The sequence below is a fragment of the Balaenoptera musculus genome, chromosome 5 (genome assembly GCF_009873245.2).
Source record: "Balaenoptera musculus isolate JJ_BM4_2016_0621 chromosome 5, mBalMus1.pri.v3, whole genome shotgun sequence".
Classification (NCBI taxonomy): Eukaryota; Metazoa; Chordata; class Mammalia; order Artiodactyla; family Balaenopteridae; genus Balaenoptera; species Balaenoptera musculus.
The window spans coordinates 108,842,519-108,857,170 of NC_045789.1; the positions used below are offsets into that span (position 1 = coordinate 108,842,519).

Consider the following 14,652-nt stretch of genomic DNA (forward strand, 5'->3'; position numbering starts at 1 on the left):
TTGAATGAGTGTGTTGGCCAATTCTGTTTAACGCCGCTTTACTGGCCTGCAACACTGCTGACGGTAAACAACAAGAGCATTTTTCTTCAGCTCGGCAAGTTCTAATTTAGGTTGATTCATGCTAGTGACGTTTATTTTAACTGGCTGTCTCGGTATACCCGATATGTTCTCCTATCTCCCTCAAAACCACTCTTAGCTGCAGAGTAAGACAATGTAGGTTTTCCGCATTAGAGAGCTGGAGAAGTTTTGGAAGTTTGCAGCTGCCAAAATGGTATCCACTAAGTAACAGCCAACAAAACCAATCATCTTATTTTTTCCCATAATACATACATAAGCATTTAGAATCCCATTCTTCTATTAAGATGCTTAACTTCAGACTATTCAGTGTCTATTAAAAAGCGGTTCAGATTTTGTGCGCGTATACATGTACGTATCCCTGGAGGTCAGGCTTCACAGGGCAGCTCTTAAAATTTCTGTGTATGAAAGATAACATCCTGTGGCAGATGTAGCAACCTGTACAACTAGTACGTCGTGCGGAATTTAGGTTTCTCCTTTCTGTCGGGACCATGCGTCGCTCCCTCGTGACTTTTCTCCTTTAAAAGGAAAGCCACGCAGACATCTTGTTCTTGCTCGCGGGCCCCTGAGCAGAAGTTTCCATATTGTTTCAGCCTTCTAGAGGAAAAGACATAGTTTCCTAAAGTATAGAGGAAAAAATTGTTGTATTTAGGACAGCCATAGTTGCGAAGGTGTTCCAAGGCTCCTTCCAGCCGAACAGGTAGTTGCCAGCAACCAAACAAACTAAAGCCACAAGGAAAGCGCCCCTTGCTTGGTAAGGACCGGCGCGTCAGCTGTGACCTCCGAGAGAGGCTGACCATCCTCTTCTCGCAACGCGCTCCAGCCTCGAGCTCGCTGCGGGGAAGGAAGCCGAAGCGGAATCGCTGCAAGAGCAAACAGAAGCAGTGGCCGGAGGGGAGTCCCTCTGCCCCGTCGCCCCAGGAGAGTGTCCCTTGGTCTGTGTGTGCCTCTCAGGGGACTCTGGACTCTCCTTTCCCCAAAACTGCTGCCTGCAGAAAGCAGGATTTGGGAAGAATGGGCCAGGAGTGAGCACCGTGCCATGACATCCAGGTTATCTAGGAAGAGTTATTCTGGAGGAAATATGAATAGAAAACTAGGAGGGACCAAGTTGTGGCCCGGAGGATTCAAACAACCCATTTCTTTCAATACTGTTTACCCATTTTTTGCGTCATATAAACGTAGAGGAGGAGGAACCCAGGGAGAGGAGACTTGAGTAGGCTTTGGCTGAGGCTCAAGTCTCACAACTATCCTTGCTCTGTTCACTTGACGGACAGACTTTTATCACTAATCAGTTTCTTTCTAAGACTCAGAAGAACCAATGTGTTGCTATGACCTGTTCTTCCCTCCAAAAGTAACACCCTAGATTTTTCCTACACTTCCTTGGATCTTCTAGTTAACTTCTGGAGAGACCACGGTGGCAGCTTTAAACAGTTATAACTTCTTGGTTCATGTATGTTAAGAAAACAGAGAGAGAGAGAGTTTCAAATGAATATGAAACCTTTAACAAGTAGGTCCCCTGAACGTAATAGACATTTTTCCCTGCTTCAAGTTTAGGACTAAATGAAGAGGAATTGGAGAGGTTCCAGAGGATAGTAATGAAAATGATTAAAGGACCAATGATGAAAGGTTCAAGGAATTGGGATTACTTAGCCTGGAGAAGAGAAATTTGAGGGGTGATTTAATGGCAATCTTCAAGTACAGTATGTGGAGGGTTATTACAAGTATGGTAGCCAGCTGTTCTCCAGCTGTAGTGAAGGTTGAAAAAAGGAAACAGAACTAGAATTTCAGCAAGACATTGAAGTTAGATCAGTGGTGTCGGTGGTTTTCAGACTAGCTCAATGGACTGTGGAAGCTTTGTGGAAGACCATGAAATGCTGATGTTTTAAACTTAAAATATGGAGGTTCTACTAAATCCGATACCAACCTATATATAGTATAACAAACGCTTAAGGGAGAATTATGGAGTTCAAACTCAAAATTGGGAAAATGTCGACTTTGGGGAGATGAATGGGAGTTAAAGCACAGGGACACCTTGATTCGGGGAGCCCAGTTTTGAGAACCCATGGGCTCTGACCACGGGCTGCACCAGCACACCTGCAGAGGTGCCGGCTGGAGCCTGTGAGGATGTCTGGGTTCTCAGGAAGGGAGAGAATCATTCCCATCTGAATCCTGTGGCCCTGATTTCCATCTACCCGTGGGAGAGGAGGAGGTGGGGTTCCAGGCTGCAGGAGGACCCCTACGGACTGCATAGCCTGGAGACGGGGGGAGGGTGTGGGCCTGTCCCCGAGGCAGCCTCACGGGCAGTGCCCCCGTTATGCGGACACACCAGCTCCGGCCTGGCCTATGGATTTAGGTCACCATTACCAACTGCAGGTTATCAGGAACTTCACTCTTTTAAAAAAAAAAAAAAAAAGACTTGTTTTTAAATGTTTTATTACAAAGCTTTTTAAAAAAAATGCTCAGCACGTTAACTCAAACTGGAATGACAAACGTTAGATGACAGTTTTGGGCAAAGGCTGTGCCTTGCTGTTTAAAAAAAAATGGGTACATCAATGCTCATTTTAACAACTGGCTTAAAATTCCACTAATTGGCTAATAAAAACAGATACAAATACAGAACATTTAAAGTAATAAAAATTCAAGTGCTGGGCTTTTTACAAGAGGGTGAGAAGGAAAGAAATGAAAATTCACTGCAAACTGGTCTGCTGAAAGGTATCTGTTAAGGTTTACCATTTAAAAAAAAGAGAAGAGATCATAAGAAAAATAAAATGAAAGAGGACTGCCAACTGCCACCCACACAGTGGACTGTTAGGTTTACTTAGCTCTATCGGACACCTGACAAAGACAGGCCACTATTATGACAGGCAATTCACGGAGAAGCCCCTTAGCGGACAAGATAGCCCTCAAAAGAAGAAGGCTTCTCTTCATTTCGTTTTTATTTCAGACTCTTCCAGATCTTTCGATTTTACTTAAAAAGCTCATCGCTAGCAAAATATACAAGAAGATTAAAACTAAAAAGTGTAAATTAAAAAAATTCAAGTTTAAAAAAAAAAAGAAGCAAACAAGATCGATCCTTTTGCACTGTTAAATAAAAGCTTGAGGAAAAGAGAAACAAACGTGAAGCCAGAAACAAAGAGGGAACTCTTCCACAAGTTCCCCCCAGGACGCTGACGGCTGTGCCGCGGCCGCTCCGGTGCTCCGGGCAGGCAAGAGCGGCCCAAGTTACTGTCCTTGCCAGGAGGTTACAGGTATGGAGGCGGGATGCTCTGGGAAGTGCACGGCGGAGATGGGGGAGGAAAGCTGCTCAGCTGACCCAGGGCCCGCTAGCATTCTCATGTGCTTTTTTTTCTTTTGAAAAACCTTGTATGCTTTTGATTGTGGAACTTGGCTCTCGCGGTAGATGAAAGGGGGTTTGGCAGTGATTGTCTTTATGGATCAGCGTCTCTAGCAGTGACCTCAGGGTGAAGTTGGTGTCATTTCTCCTTTGGGGTCGACTGGGCAAGCCATGGAGACAGTCTGGGTGGTCAACAAGCTTCCATCTCCAGGAGAGGTCCCGGGGTCGCTGCCTTGGCTTTGCACGTTGGGAAGGAGCTTCGTTTTCCACCTCAAGAAGGAACAAATAAAGTACTGTGAATGTGAATTTGCCACAGACCTTTACAGATTTTACCCTCTATTTCATACAGCACGTGTCTTAAGATCTCTGCATTTAATTAATCCACGTTGTTGATCTGGTGATGGCTCAAAGAGGTTGCCCTGTGGTAGCCCTAAATCCTCAGACTATGTTAGAGAATAAGTGTACTTTACTGAAATGTTTACCCTGGTTCCACGTATTGGTACATAAGTGTACAGGGTTACGATGTGACATACACGTTAATACTTTAGATCATGGTGAAAAAAGAAAAAAAAAAATCTGTTGGAAAAACATCAGGAGGGAATGGCCAAACACGAGTCGTAATGGCAGGCAATGACCAGATGGGGGGAAGACTTGTCATCCTAAAGTGTTGTTTGGCCTTTTTAGTCCACTGTGGGGAGCCACTGTAGGATTTTACACGAGACTAAACCACACGCAAGTTAGTCAATGCCCCTCACGCTCCTGCAACGAGCCCCCTTGTGACCGGGATGGTCTGTGTCCGCTCATATTCAGTCTTGAGGTGCACACGCTTCTCCCATCTTAGACGTTTCAATTCTCAAGAGTTTTTCCCTTCATAACAACCAGGATCTCTAACGTTAGCCTTGGAATGTACACTCAACAAGTATTTAAAGATATTGCTGATAAGAGCATTCAGAAAGGAGAATCCCTAAATCCCCAAAGCTTTAATAATCTGAGATTTAAAAAGTGATTAAAAATAAAATGTAACATTGCAACAAGGTGAGACAAAGACAAAAGGAAAGTGAAAGCATCCCCAAGGTCACCTCCTCTCTGGAGAGCATCCGCCACCCCTGCTTTGCACCTGGGGAGACGGCCTCGTCCAGCTGCAGGGAAGCACCTACTCTACCTGGGTCTTTGGCAGCTCAGACACATCTCAACTTTTTGTGCTTGCAGTGTCCTTGTTATTAGCAGACATTTCCTTTAAAAAAAAAATTAATTCTAAAAAGTGGAGTGCATTCCTTTATGCTTTATATTTAAGTGGAAAGACATCTTAGAGGAGAAATAAAAGGAAGCTTTGAGATAGTTTAATAATGAAAACTCAACTCTGGGTAGCAAGTTACGGTCTACACCGCGCTGTTCAGAGAAGATGGATCTGTAGCCCGGGAGCCGTGAGGACGGGCTCGGCCAATGCCTCTAAGGGGCTCAGGGAGTGCAGGGTGCAGAGTGAGCCCCGCTATTAGGGCTCTTACCAGCCACGTGTTAGCATCGTCAGAATCACGGCAACCACCACCGCTGCTGTCCCTCAAAATGACTTACCAGAGCTGAGAAGAAACTGTTTACCCGGGTGGCTAGTGAACAAACAAAACAAGCAAAAGCAAAATGGGAGGAAATCAGCCACAGAATGTTACCTTCAACAGAACGAGGTCTTCAATGACGATTTCAATTCCTATTCTCCTGCAAAATTAACCTTCCCCCATTTAACGGGAAAACCACACTACAGCTTTGTGATTTTTAAACTTGAAGCAGGGTAGAGATGCTTCACACAGGAGGATGGAAGAGCTGCGAAGGGCCCTGGCTTTCCAAGAAGACAGGAGCAGAGCCCGGGCGGGGGTGAAGGCAGCGCCCACAGGCTCCTATTCACACCGTGCTTGGGCTCACGGACTCTCAAAGGCCCGGACCCGGTTGCTCTTGCTGGTGAGGAATGGCGAGCAGCCCCGGGCCAGGAGCGCACAGCAGCTGGAGACCAGCGCTGTGGTTCAGAACAGACTGGCCTCAGCCGCCAGGAGCGTCTGTCTGCTCACAGAGACAAACTGTCCCTCTGCTGGGACCCGTGCCCACCCCAGCCTCAGGCTGACTCTGAAGCCAGACGGTCAGTGGCCTGCGTGGCCCTGCGGCGGCCTCCACGCTCCTGCACTGACCACTCATCGAGTCGTCCTCTCTCCTCACGGCACCCAAAGTGCCTCCTCCTGCCCGCTTCTTGAGAGCATAACAACATAATTACTAACCCGATTCCGGCTGGCCAGAGTGGCCATTTGTCACAAGGATAATACGCGCTTCCCTGGGAAGAATTTCGACATCTCCTAATAAAGCCAGTGCTTTCTACAGTCTCACGTTTCCCCACTGTTGTTTCATTATCTTAGTATCCTCTTATAAATCCTCCTGAACAGTTGGTTTCAGAGCCGCTCTGTACAACTGCCAACCAAAAAGCGACTCTTCCCCACCGGGGATGCTCTCCTTATAGTGTAGCTGGTATTTAAATAAATGGGCAAGGAAGCTGTCTATCAAATAAGGCACCTTATTTGAACCTGGTTGCTCCTTTAAAATACAGGGTCACCAGGGCAGACCAGTCTTACCCCCAGATGGGAGAACTGGGGGTAAAAAGCCTTGCAGTGTTGCTTTACAGACATAAAACAGGTCAAATCAAGATTCTTTTCAAGAAACCACAGGCATGAGGCTCGGGAGACTGGAGACTTCCCACATCTAAGTCTTCACGGGGGGCTGCAGCTGAAGCTGGGCCAGCCAGGCGAGCCCCGCGCAGCCCTGCCCAGCGGTGGAGTCGGCGTAATCAAAGCCGCAATTACCGCGCCCGCTTCAAAGGGAGCTCGGAGCCCCGTCTTACACGTCAGGCTTGGGCTCCCTCCGCCAGCGCTCACCACGTGGGCCATTTGCTGAGTGGGTGTGAAGGAAGCACAGGAAAATGCCCTCCCCCCACCGTCCAGCTGAAACCCAGGAAGCTCCTCTCCTGGACCAGAATCCAATCCGGACAAAATATCCCACTAACCAAATGGAAGCTGGAACCAAACTGGCAGAGTCGCGTATTAAGAGCCCAAGCGGTAAAGGGACATCTCAAGATTTCAAGAGGGACCTGCATCTGGAAGACGACCAGCACTGACTGAGGCACTGGGGCCTTCTAGGCCTTGGCTCAAAAGATTTGAAGAGAGGGAGAGGGGAAATTCCTTCTTCTTAGGTGCAAACGTGAGCCTCCAACTGGGAGCCAAGCGCGTGGCCAGCCCATATCCTTGAGGTTCTGCGGCCCAGCCCCCTTCCCAGGCTGTCCCCCCAACAGGAGGGGCTGCGGAAATGAGCCCATTAGAGAGGCCGAGGTGGGTGTGGGAGGAGGGGCGATGCGTGACCAGGACCCACCGGCTCAGCTGGAGCCGTGCCTGTAACCTCACTTCCTCGTCCAGAGATGGTGAGTAACCCAAAAGGAAGGTGGTTGGAGTAAGAGCTCCTCCCTCCCCTTCCCAAATGTTACTAGCAAGGAGTGGGAAACTCTAAAATGTTTTTAGTTACGCTGTGAAATTTGAGGGGAGAGTATCAGAGATCAGTCTGTGAGAGATGAACAGAGGCAGAGGCTTTGCAAAGATCGCCCTCCTCACAGCGGCACACACCACCTCATGCCTACTGCCTAAGTTCTTCTGCCCCACCTCGGGGCAGACGGACGGAAGCCTGCCATTCAGGGCGTGAACTCCCGTGCCGCACAAAGCCGCCTGTGCACGCAGGGAGCGGACTTCCAGAGCGGTCAGCGAGCGCGACAGAGCTGGTCTGGCCCTGTTGTCCTAGAGGGAACTGAGGCATCTGGTTGTGAGCGGCTGGTGTGAGGGGCCCCTAGAGATTCCCCAGGCCTCCTGGTTCCCCATGGGTCACAGGAGCTGGTGAGGAGGAAGGAAGAAGGACAACGTGCGCTGAGCGCTGCTGTGCCAGGCGCTGGGACACGATGTCATGCGATCACGACAGCTCCGCTGACTTGAGCGCGTTTACACAGAAGGATCCCGCTGCGGGAGGGGCGAAAGGCCTTGCTTAAGGTCACCCAACCTACAGGTGGCAGGATTAGCTTTTGAGCCCTACACCTAAGTTCTCTCCACCACACCTCGGGGCTAAATTATCACTCATTTGCTTCTCCTCGCCCGCCTGCCTTCCGTGCCCATCACGAGTCAGCATCACTGCGGAGGTGGAGGTGGTCTCCATCTGGACCACTGCCCACCCCAAGAGGCTATGCTCCGCTTGAAAGCAGGGTGAGAGAACAAAGGGCCTAAGAAAGTAACTTTGAAACTTAAATCTCTAAGATTGAAAGTATAACCTACAAAGGCCACCTTCAGGTCTTTGAAAGTAAGTACTACCCAGTATTGGAGAAAAAGAAGAAATGATAACGCGTGGTGAGGAAGGTTAGCGCTGACTCTTCTCTCTGCAGCTGAGCTAGTCCTGAAGTCCCAGCATCAAGCTCGTCAGTCCCCCAGTCGCCAGCCACAGCTCTGACACCAGATGATTCCCAGAACGTGGACGAGGCAGGGAGGGAGGGAGGGGTCAGTGAGACAAGGGGTCACTGGCCCCGGGGTTGGATCCAGGTTATACAGACCGAGGCAGGGTCACTGAATCTGTGCGGTTCCTTCCCGTGCGGTTATTCAAAGCGTAACTGTGACCAGTGAAAGCAGACTTCGGCAATGCCGAGATGACGCTGAAGCAGGCCTGGAACTATTGATAAATTGCTCGAGGGGGAGATGCTGGTTTCCATCTGCAGCTAATGGTTTCTCTTCCTCATCAGCCCTTTGTGTCTCCCTGTGAGGACGTACACCACCATTGGTTGGCTGGGCCTCCCAGTGTAGATCTCACCCACTAGACCTTCGCCTCCGCTGGGAACACTACCAAAACATTCTCGAGGAAAGTTTTGAATAAGAGACCCTCAAAACCCATCTTAATTCTGTATATTAAAGTGCTTCAGGAGGATAGCCACTATGGAGACTCACCTACCCACCTCCAAATTCTTTATCCAGTTCGCCTTTCTCTCTACAAGTTCTCCTGCCCTAAAAATGCTAAAACTTCACCTTCTAAAAACGAGGCAACAGAATGAGCACACACTTCTGTTTTTGCTTTCCACCGTCGTGTAGTACGAGTCTACGTGTCTAAGTGTATGGGGCCTAGGGAGGTGACAATGCGTTCTGGGTTCTGAGCATGAGCTCTGAAGACAGACTTATCCTGAGCAAGTTACTTGAACATGCCACACCCGTTTCCCCGTCTGTGAAATGGAAATAGTTAAGTCGCTCTACCTCGTAACGTGTGTTGAGGGGATGAGAGGAGATAATACACGTGACAGGCTTGGCAAGTACCTGGCATCTGAAAGGGCGCAATGAATGTTGGTTACTGCAGTGGGTGGAGACTTGAGTGACAGAGAGACAGAGCCAGGTGTGAACCTGCCCCTGCTGCACACCAGCCACGTGGCCCTGGACAAGTTACTGACGTCTCCTCATCCCTCTAACAGGGCAGAGATCCCTCCCCGAACAGGGCTGCCTCAAGGACGGGATGGAGAGGCTTCGATTAGAGCACCCACGACAGAATACGTGGTCCAGAAATGTGAGTTCCATTTCTGTTGTTCCAATCTCACACAGCATGTTCAGGGGGTAAAAGCAAGATTTATACTATTTACAGAACTTCCGGTGGAAAATTACGACCAATAGAGAATTCTGGAAAATCTCTCGTGAAATATTACAAAATATCTTATAAAATAGAATGTCTGCAGAAACACACTGATAGCTGGGAAAAGTAATCCCAAGAGGGCAGCAAAAAATTTGTCATTATATTGACGGAGACTATATCTAAAAATTTAGAAAACTTCAGGTTAGATTTGACTTAGGACTTAAGCAAAAAAGCGGGCACTACTGTTTGACTGAGGTGCTTTCGTTTTTTTTTCTCCTCATTCTGTCGAAAAGAACAGAGTGACTTTGCTAAGGCTCACAGAGAGTTCTAGGCAGGATCACCCCGCTCCTCTGGATCTGCTGACGGGCAGCTTCAGACCCAAAGGACACAGCTGAGGAAAAGGAAGTGAAAAGGCCTCAAGGTCTCACTGCAGTTATCAAGAAATTCAAGCAAAAAAAAAAAAAAAAGCATATTTACCCTTCCTAATAAGAGCACCCCCCATACGCCAACTCAGTCCCCGTTTACTTTTAATGCATATATTATTCAAATAAGCTTTGTTTTCTGGTTCCCAAATCTACAAAATGGATCAGAGGGAAAACTACTTTAGGGGAGGGGTACACAGTCCTAGACAGAACAAGAAGACACAATAAATAAAAAAAGAGATTTTTAAGAAAACCCCATTATTTGGGGTCATCTAGAAGGGTCAAATAGCATCCATTCCTTGTTACCATTTACCACATGGTACACTACACTGTAGAATAATGGCATGAGGTATTAAGAAATATTTAATTTTCATGTACTCTGGTGAAGAAAGAGGTGCACTCACAAGAGTGAAAATTAAAAATTACATGTGTTGATACTTAAAGAGGTAAACCTAGAGTTCTCTGGGAAACTCCGTTATCCAGAAGGATGATTTCCCTCAAGTTCTGGATGGCTCAGTGAGAAAACATTCTATCAAACTAAATTTTTCCAAAATAATTTTTTTATTCTATGAAGTATTAGAATAATAGCATGGATCTTAATTTCATAGGGCTTTCATGAACAATACTAAATATTACATATCTCAAGAGGGTTGTAATAACGAGCCTCATTCTTCTCTCCGTCCACTATTATTTTTTAATGGCACGTGACCACTCTTGCTAGCCAAGGGTCCAGTTTCCTGTTTGTTTCCCAAGGCAACTTAAACACAGTTCTAGCTCTTCTGACCATTAAAGAAAGAGGGGAAAAGAATTGATGGGAAGGACACTGCAGCACAACAGAGATTTTAAAAGCTTTCACTGTATGTATGATCCTCTCCCGGTTCCTTCACGAATGCACAGTTGCCTAGATAAAATCACCCTGTCTGCTGATCTAACAGGCCCAGCCACCAGCTTATTAGTGAGCTGTAGTGGACGTCTGCTGGGTTGCAGCTTGCCTCCCTCTTGATTATCCCAATGCCAACACAGCCCCGGTGGGAGCGGTCAGCCCCCGACAGCTGTCTTGTACTGTGTGACCATCTGCTGTGGCCACAGTTGACTGCAGATGGGGGTAGAAGTTTGACCCAAGCTGGGCTAGCCAGAGTCCCTTCTCTGGAATTTGACTTTGTATTGGTTTATTTTCTGGCCACGCGGCATGTGGGATCTTAGTTCCCCGACCAGGGATCAAAAACCTGTGTCCCCTGCAGTGGAAGCGCAGAGTCCTAACCGCTGGACTGCCAGGGAAGTCCCCCTTCTCTGGAATTTGAAAGAGTTTTCTCTTTTGGAGACTGGTACTGTAAGAAAGAACATGTGAGCTTGAGGGGTTCTGGACACGTGGATCAAAGAACTGAGGAGGCCAATCTGCAGGAGGGGAGGATGTGATTTGGGGGAGGGGCAGATATAAGAGACAGCAAAAGCGTCTGGACAGTTTTCCAAGACCACCTTCTAGTACTCTCCTCGGCTTCCGCATGATGCTCCTGTATCCTTAAATAGAGGTCCTTAGCCTAGCAGGGGTTGTTTCTGCTCCTTGTGATCAAAAGGCTCTCATCATATGAGCAAGCATAAGGCATTCTGGAGAATGGTTAGAACCTGAAAACCTGCGGTCCACGCACAACTTAGTCTAGCTACACAGTGCTGTGAGGCTGCCATCTCTGTTTCAGACAGCGTGACCAAGGCTGCCCTTGCTATCAGTGTCTGAATTTTCCTGCTGAACCGTCTTACTAGGGAGTCCCTAGTAAGAACACTGCAGTCAAGTGTCCATACTGCCGTGTGAATTCTCTACAAGTTTTCCGCTAACTCATGACACGTTTCGCAGGGGTTTGCAGCCAGACGTAAGAGGAGGGGAACGCGGGTAGGCTACCACCCCAGGCAGGGACAGACCTCCGTGTCCTAGGCACAGCACACCTGCGATCCTGACAAGACAAATGACACGCCCGCAGTCGTTTCCATCAGGATCCAGACGCTTGGCCAACTGGCAGGCGAGGCCCTGCACTGTCCGGGCCACCGCTCAGAGGACGCTCAGGAGGAACCTGGGGACAGCACTGAGCCGGGTGCAGGCGGCCGTGCTGGTCTCCCGCCTCCAGATGTGCGGCTCCCTTCCCGAGAGCTCCTGACTCTGCCGTCTCCTGTGTGCTTAGTGGCAATTCTAGGCTAAGTGCCCGACACACTTAGTGCCTAATCGTGTGACAAAAAGATGAAGGATGGAAAACAGGGCGTAGTTTTTTCACTTTCTCATTATCAAAGCCTTAATTTTTACTCTGAGACTTTGGACAAGCCTTACCATTTCTCTAGCTGCTTCCAACTTTACTACTTTGTAAGCACTTGGCTTTGCCTTCTAACTAGACATGCCAACCTAGGAACAAATACCCAGAGGCTCACTGATACTTAATGGGGGTGACTACATAAGTACTTAGGGAACAGAGTTCAGAGCAAAGATTAGGCAAAAGCATCAAGTTCCCCAGGGTGAGCTTCAAAAACTATACGAAACAAATGTTTTTCTCAAGGAGACCGCTGAAAATATTTAGACCTCTCCCTGAGTCTTAAGAGGACAGGGCTAAGTCCTGAGCTTCAGACAAGGTTCCTAGAAGACCTTCAGGGTCACAGTCTTCTCGCTAGTCCTGCACATGACTCCAGTCTATAATGGAAAGCTAGAGACAATTTTTTTAAAGATGTAAATCCAAGCACTGCACAATTAACTATTGCATTCTATACTGTACTAGAAATTACTTCTCCCATACACCTCTTGGCACCAAGGAAATAAAGGCGAATGTTTTTATTTAGTAAAAAATATATATTAATTTCTCAGTTCAGCAAGTGTGCAAGCTAAAGATTATGCCAAGGCTAAAATCATAGTGTACAGAAGTATGTCTGTATGTGAGTGCCTATATGTATCTCTGGGTGCGTTTAACCAGAGATATTTTGCTTTTTAAAAAAAGATAGCTTGTTTCTACTTTTAAACTAGACCTTTGACGTTATATAATCAAATGAAATACACTGAAATATCATAAGAATATCTTTTCAATCTATATAAACTTTAAGATAGTGGACTTTTTACGTTTTGCTAAAGTAAATATTAGTAAACCAACCTGTAAAGTTTTTAAGTTAGTAAACTCAGAATGATAATTCTCTCCAGCTTTTCAAAAATTCTAATTCTTTGCTTCTTTAATTCTTTATGAATCTTGATTAAGTCAGGAAGAAAGGGAAGTTCAGTATTTGATGATAATCTCTGACTTCTGACAAACTCTTGACGTTACATATTCCAAATGAAACGTGCACCAAAATACTGGAAACTCAAAGCAACTCGATCATTGTTCTGTCAAACTCAAGAATTCCCCCATGACTGGACACGCAAGTGTTACCTACTGCAGGAGGCCTTCCTTGATCTCGCTCTGATTTCCGTCGTCTTTGTTTTTACACACTGCGCTGTATGCACTTCCTTGGTAGCATAAAACATATTATTTTATAATTATCCATTTGTACGTCTGCATCTTCTTAAACAGGGAGCGCCTCTGGTAACGGACAGGGTCCATTTAGCAAGTAACCCCACTGCCTAAAGTAGTTCTTGACTTGCAGGAGTAGGCCTCACTGGATGTTGGCAGAGTGAATAAACAAACAATTGGCATTTTATGATACTGGCCTTCACAGGAGAACGTGTGTAAGTCTCACTGCCTGAGGCCCTGGGCTCCCAGCTCCCACAAGTGGCAAGTTAGTTAGTTAAAAAAGCTAAGGATGAATCTGGATTTCTTGAATGATCCCACAGCTTGGGGATCACCTCCAACTTGGAGGAATGTCTTTTAAGGATCCCGTTTCCAATAATCCTAAAGAAGTCTGCTGCAAGGTGTTGAGACTGGGTTAATGCTAATTTCTTTGTTTCAACTTGATTTCACCAGAGTGAATATTCTTATAGAATACACAAAAGTAGAAGCTCACAGGGAGATGGGGACACAGCTGGGTATATGAAGCAACTGCAATGGCATTTCCCACCAATGAAATGAGAAAGTATTAAGTGAAACTCATGTCTTTCAAGGAACAGAAACAAGTTTTCAGAGGGCTTTTTGGTTCACAGAGGCGTCTTTTCCTGATGGGTGGGGTCTTTTCCTTATAGTCCACTGTCCCACTCTAGTTCAGAGTAATGAGAGTTCCCTAGCATTTGAGCTACATCATGGCTGTCTAAGCTCAGGGATCTACTAGGAATTTCCTTTAAGGGCAGCAGGATAACGTTAGGTTGCGCTGTGCGGAAAGAAACCCTCTCAAAAGTCTCTTCACGTTGGAGTCACGGCATCCTCCCTGTCTGGGCACCGTGCTCCGTTAGCTTTACCTTCCTGCAGGGAGGGCCGTGACTTCAGAACTTCCCTTCAGAACTGAAAGCAAGCCCTGTGAGCTTTCACAGACACTATGTGCAGGATCAAGTCTAATCAAACATTTCATCTGTCTGCGGCTTTTTTCTAAGGTGGAGCCAGCAAGAGCGGGACCGAAGTCTGGCAAACAAACAAGGAGCCACATGATGGCATCAGTTGGGGAAGCCAAGCCCCAGACTAGAGGCAGTGCTTGTGGGCACTCATCCTGTGGAGGAGGAGGGCAGGCAGGAAGTGACCTACACAGGACTTGAAGAGCAAGCACATCGTGGGCAAGTCGTTTTCAAGATCATAAGGTGCCTTATAGTTATACAGAGCCACCCGGACCTAGAATGAGGACGACAAATTCGTAAACAAAAAAGAGACCCGAGTCCCTTTACTAACACTGGGAGGCAGTGCAGCCCGCGGAAGCACAAAGCAGACCAGGACGCTGGGACCTGATGCAGCCGGGAGCTTAGAGGCCAGCAAAGCGCCCCTTTCACTTGTGCCCAGGAACCGGTCTCGGGCTTAAACCTACTGCCCCAGGCCATACAGCACAGGGAGGGCTAATGTGAGAGCCCGCGTGGCCTCACTCCTCTAAGCTCTTTCTACAGGGTGCCCTGTTGGCCTGGTCTTTCATTCAGAACAATACACACAATACCCTCCAGGGAAAACAACTGGTTATCACTGAGTGTCACCTCCTCAGAAGGGCCTTTCATGATCTTCAAGCCAAAGCCGACCCTCAAGTCACTCCCTGTTTTATTTTTATTATAGCACTTAACACTTT

The 14,652-nt window shown here is 47.2% G+C and overlaps 1 protein-coding gene across 3 annotated transcripts in view; it reads right to left on the minus strand.

Moving 5' to 3' along the window:
* Nucleotides 1–2,542: 2,542 nt before the first annotated feature.
* The window catches only part of LEF1 (lymphoid enhancer binding factor 1), a 117,787-nt gene continuing 105,677 nt past the window's right edge, over nt 2,543–14,652 (minus strand). For 2 of the 3 annotated variants that reach the window (XM_036853982.1, XM_036853983.1), the window contains one exon: nt 2,543–3,679. Coding sequence is in view for 1 of the 3 variants with exons in the window: in XM_036853983.1 (XP_036709878.1) it covers nt 3,600–3,679 (80 nt within the window). In the remaining 2 variants the exon portion in view is untranslated. The remainder of the gene's footprint in view (nt 3,680–14,652) is intronic. The other variant, XM_036853984.1, reaches the window with a different exon arrangement.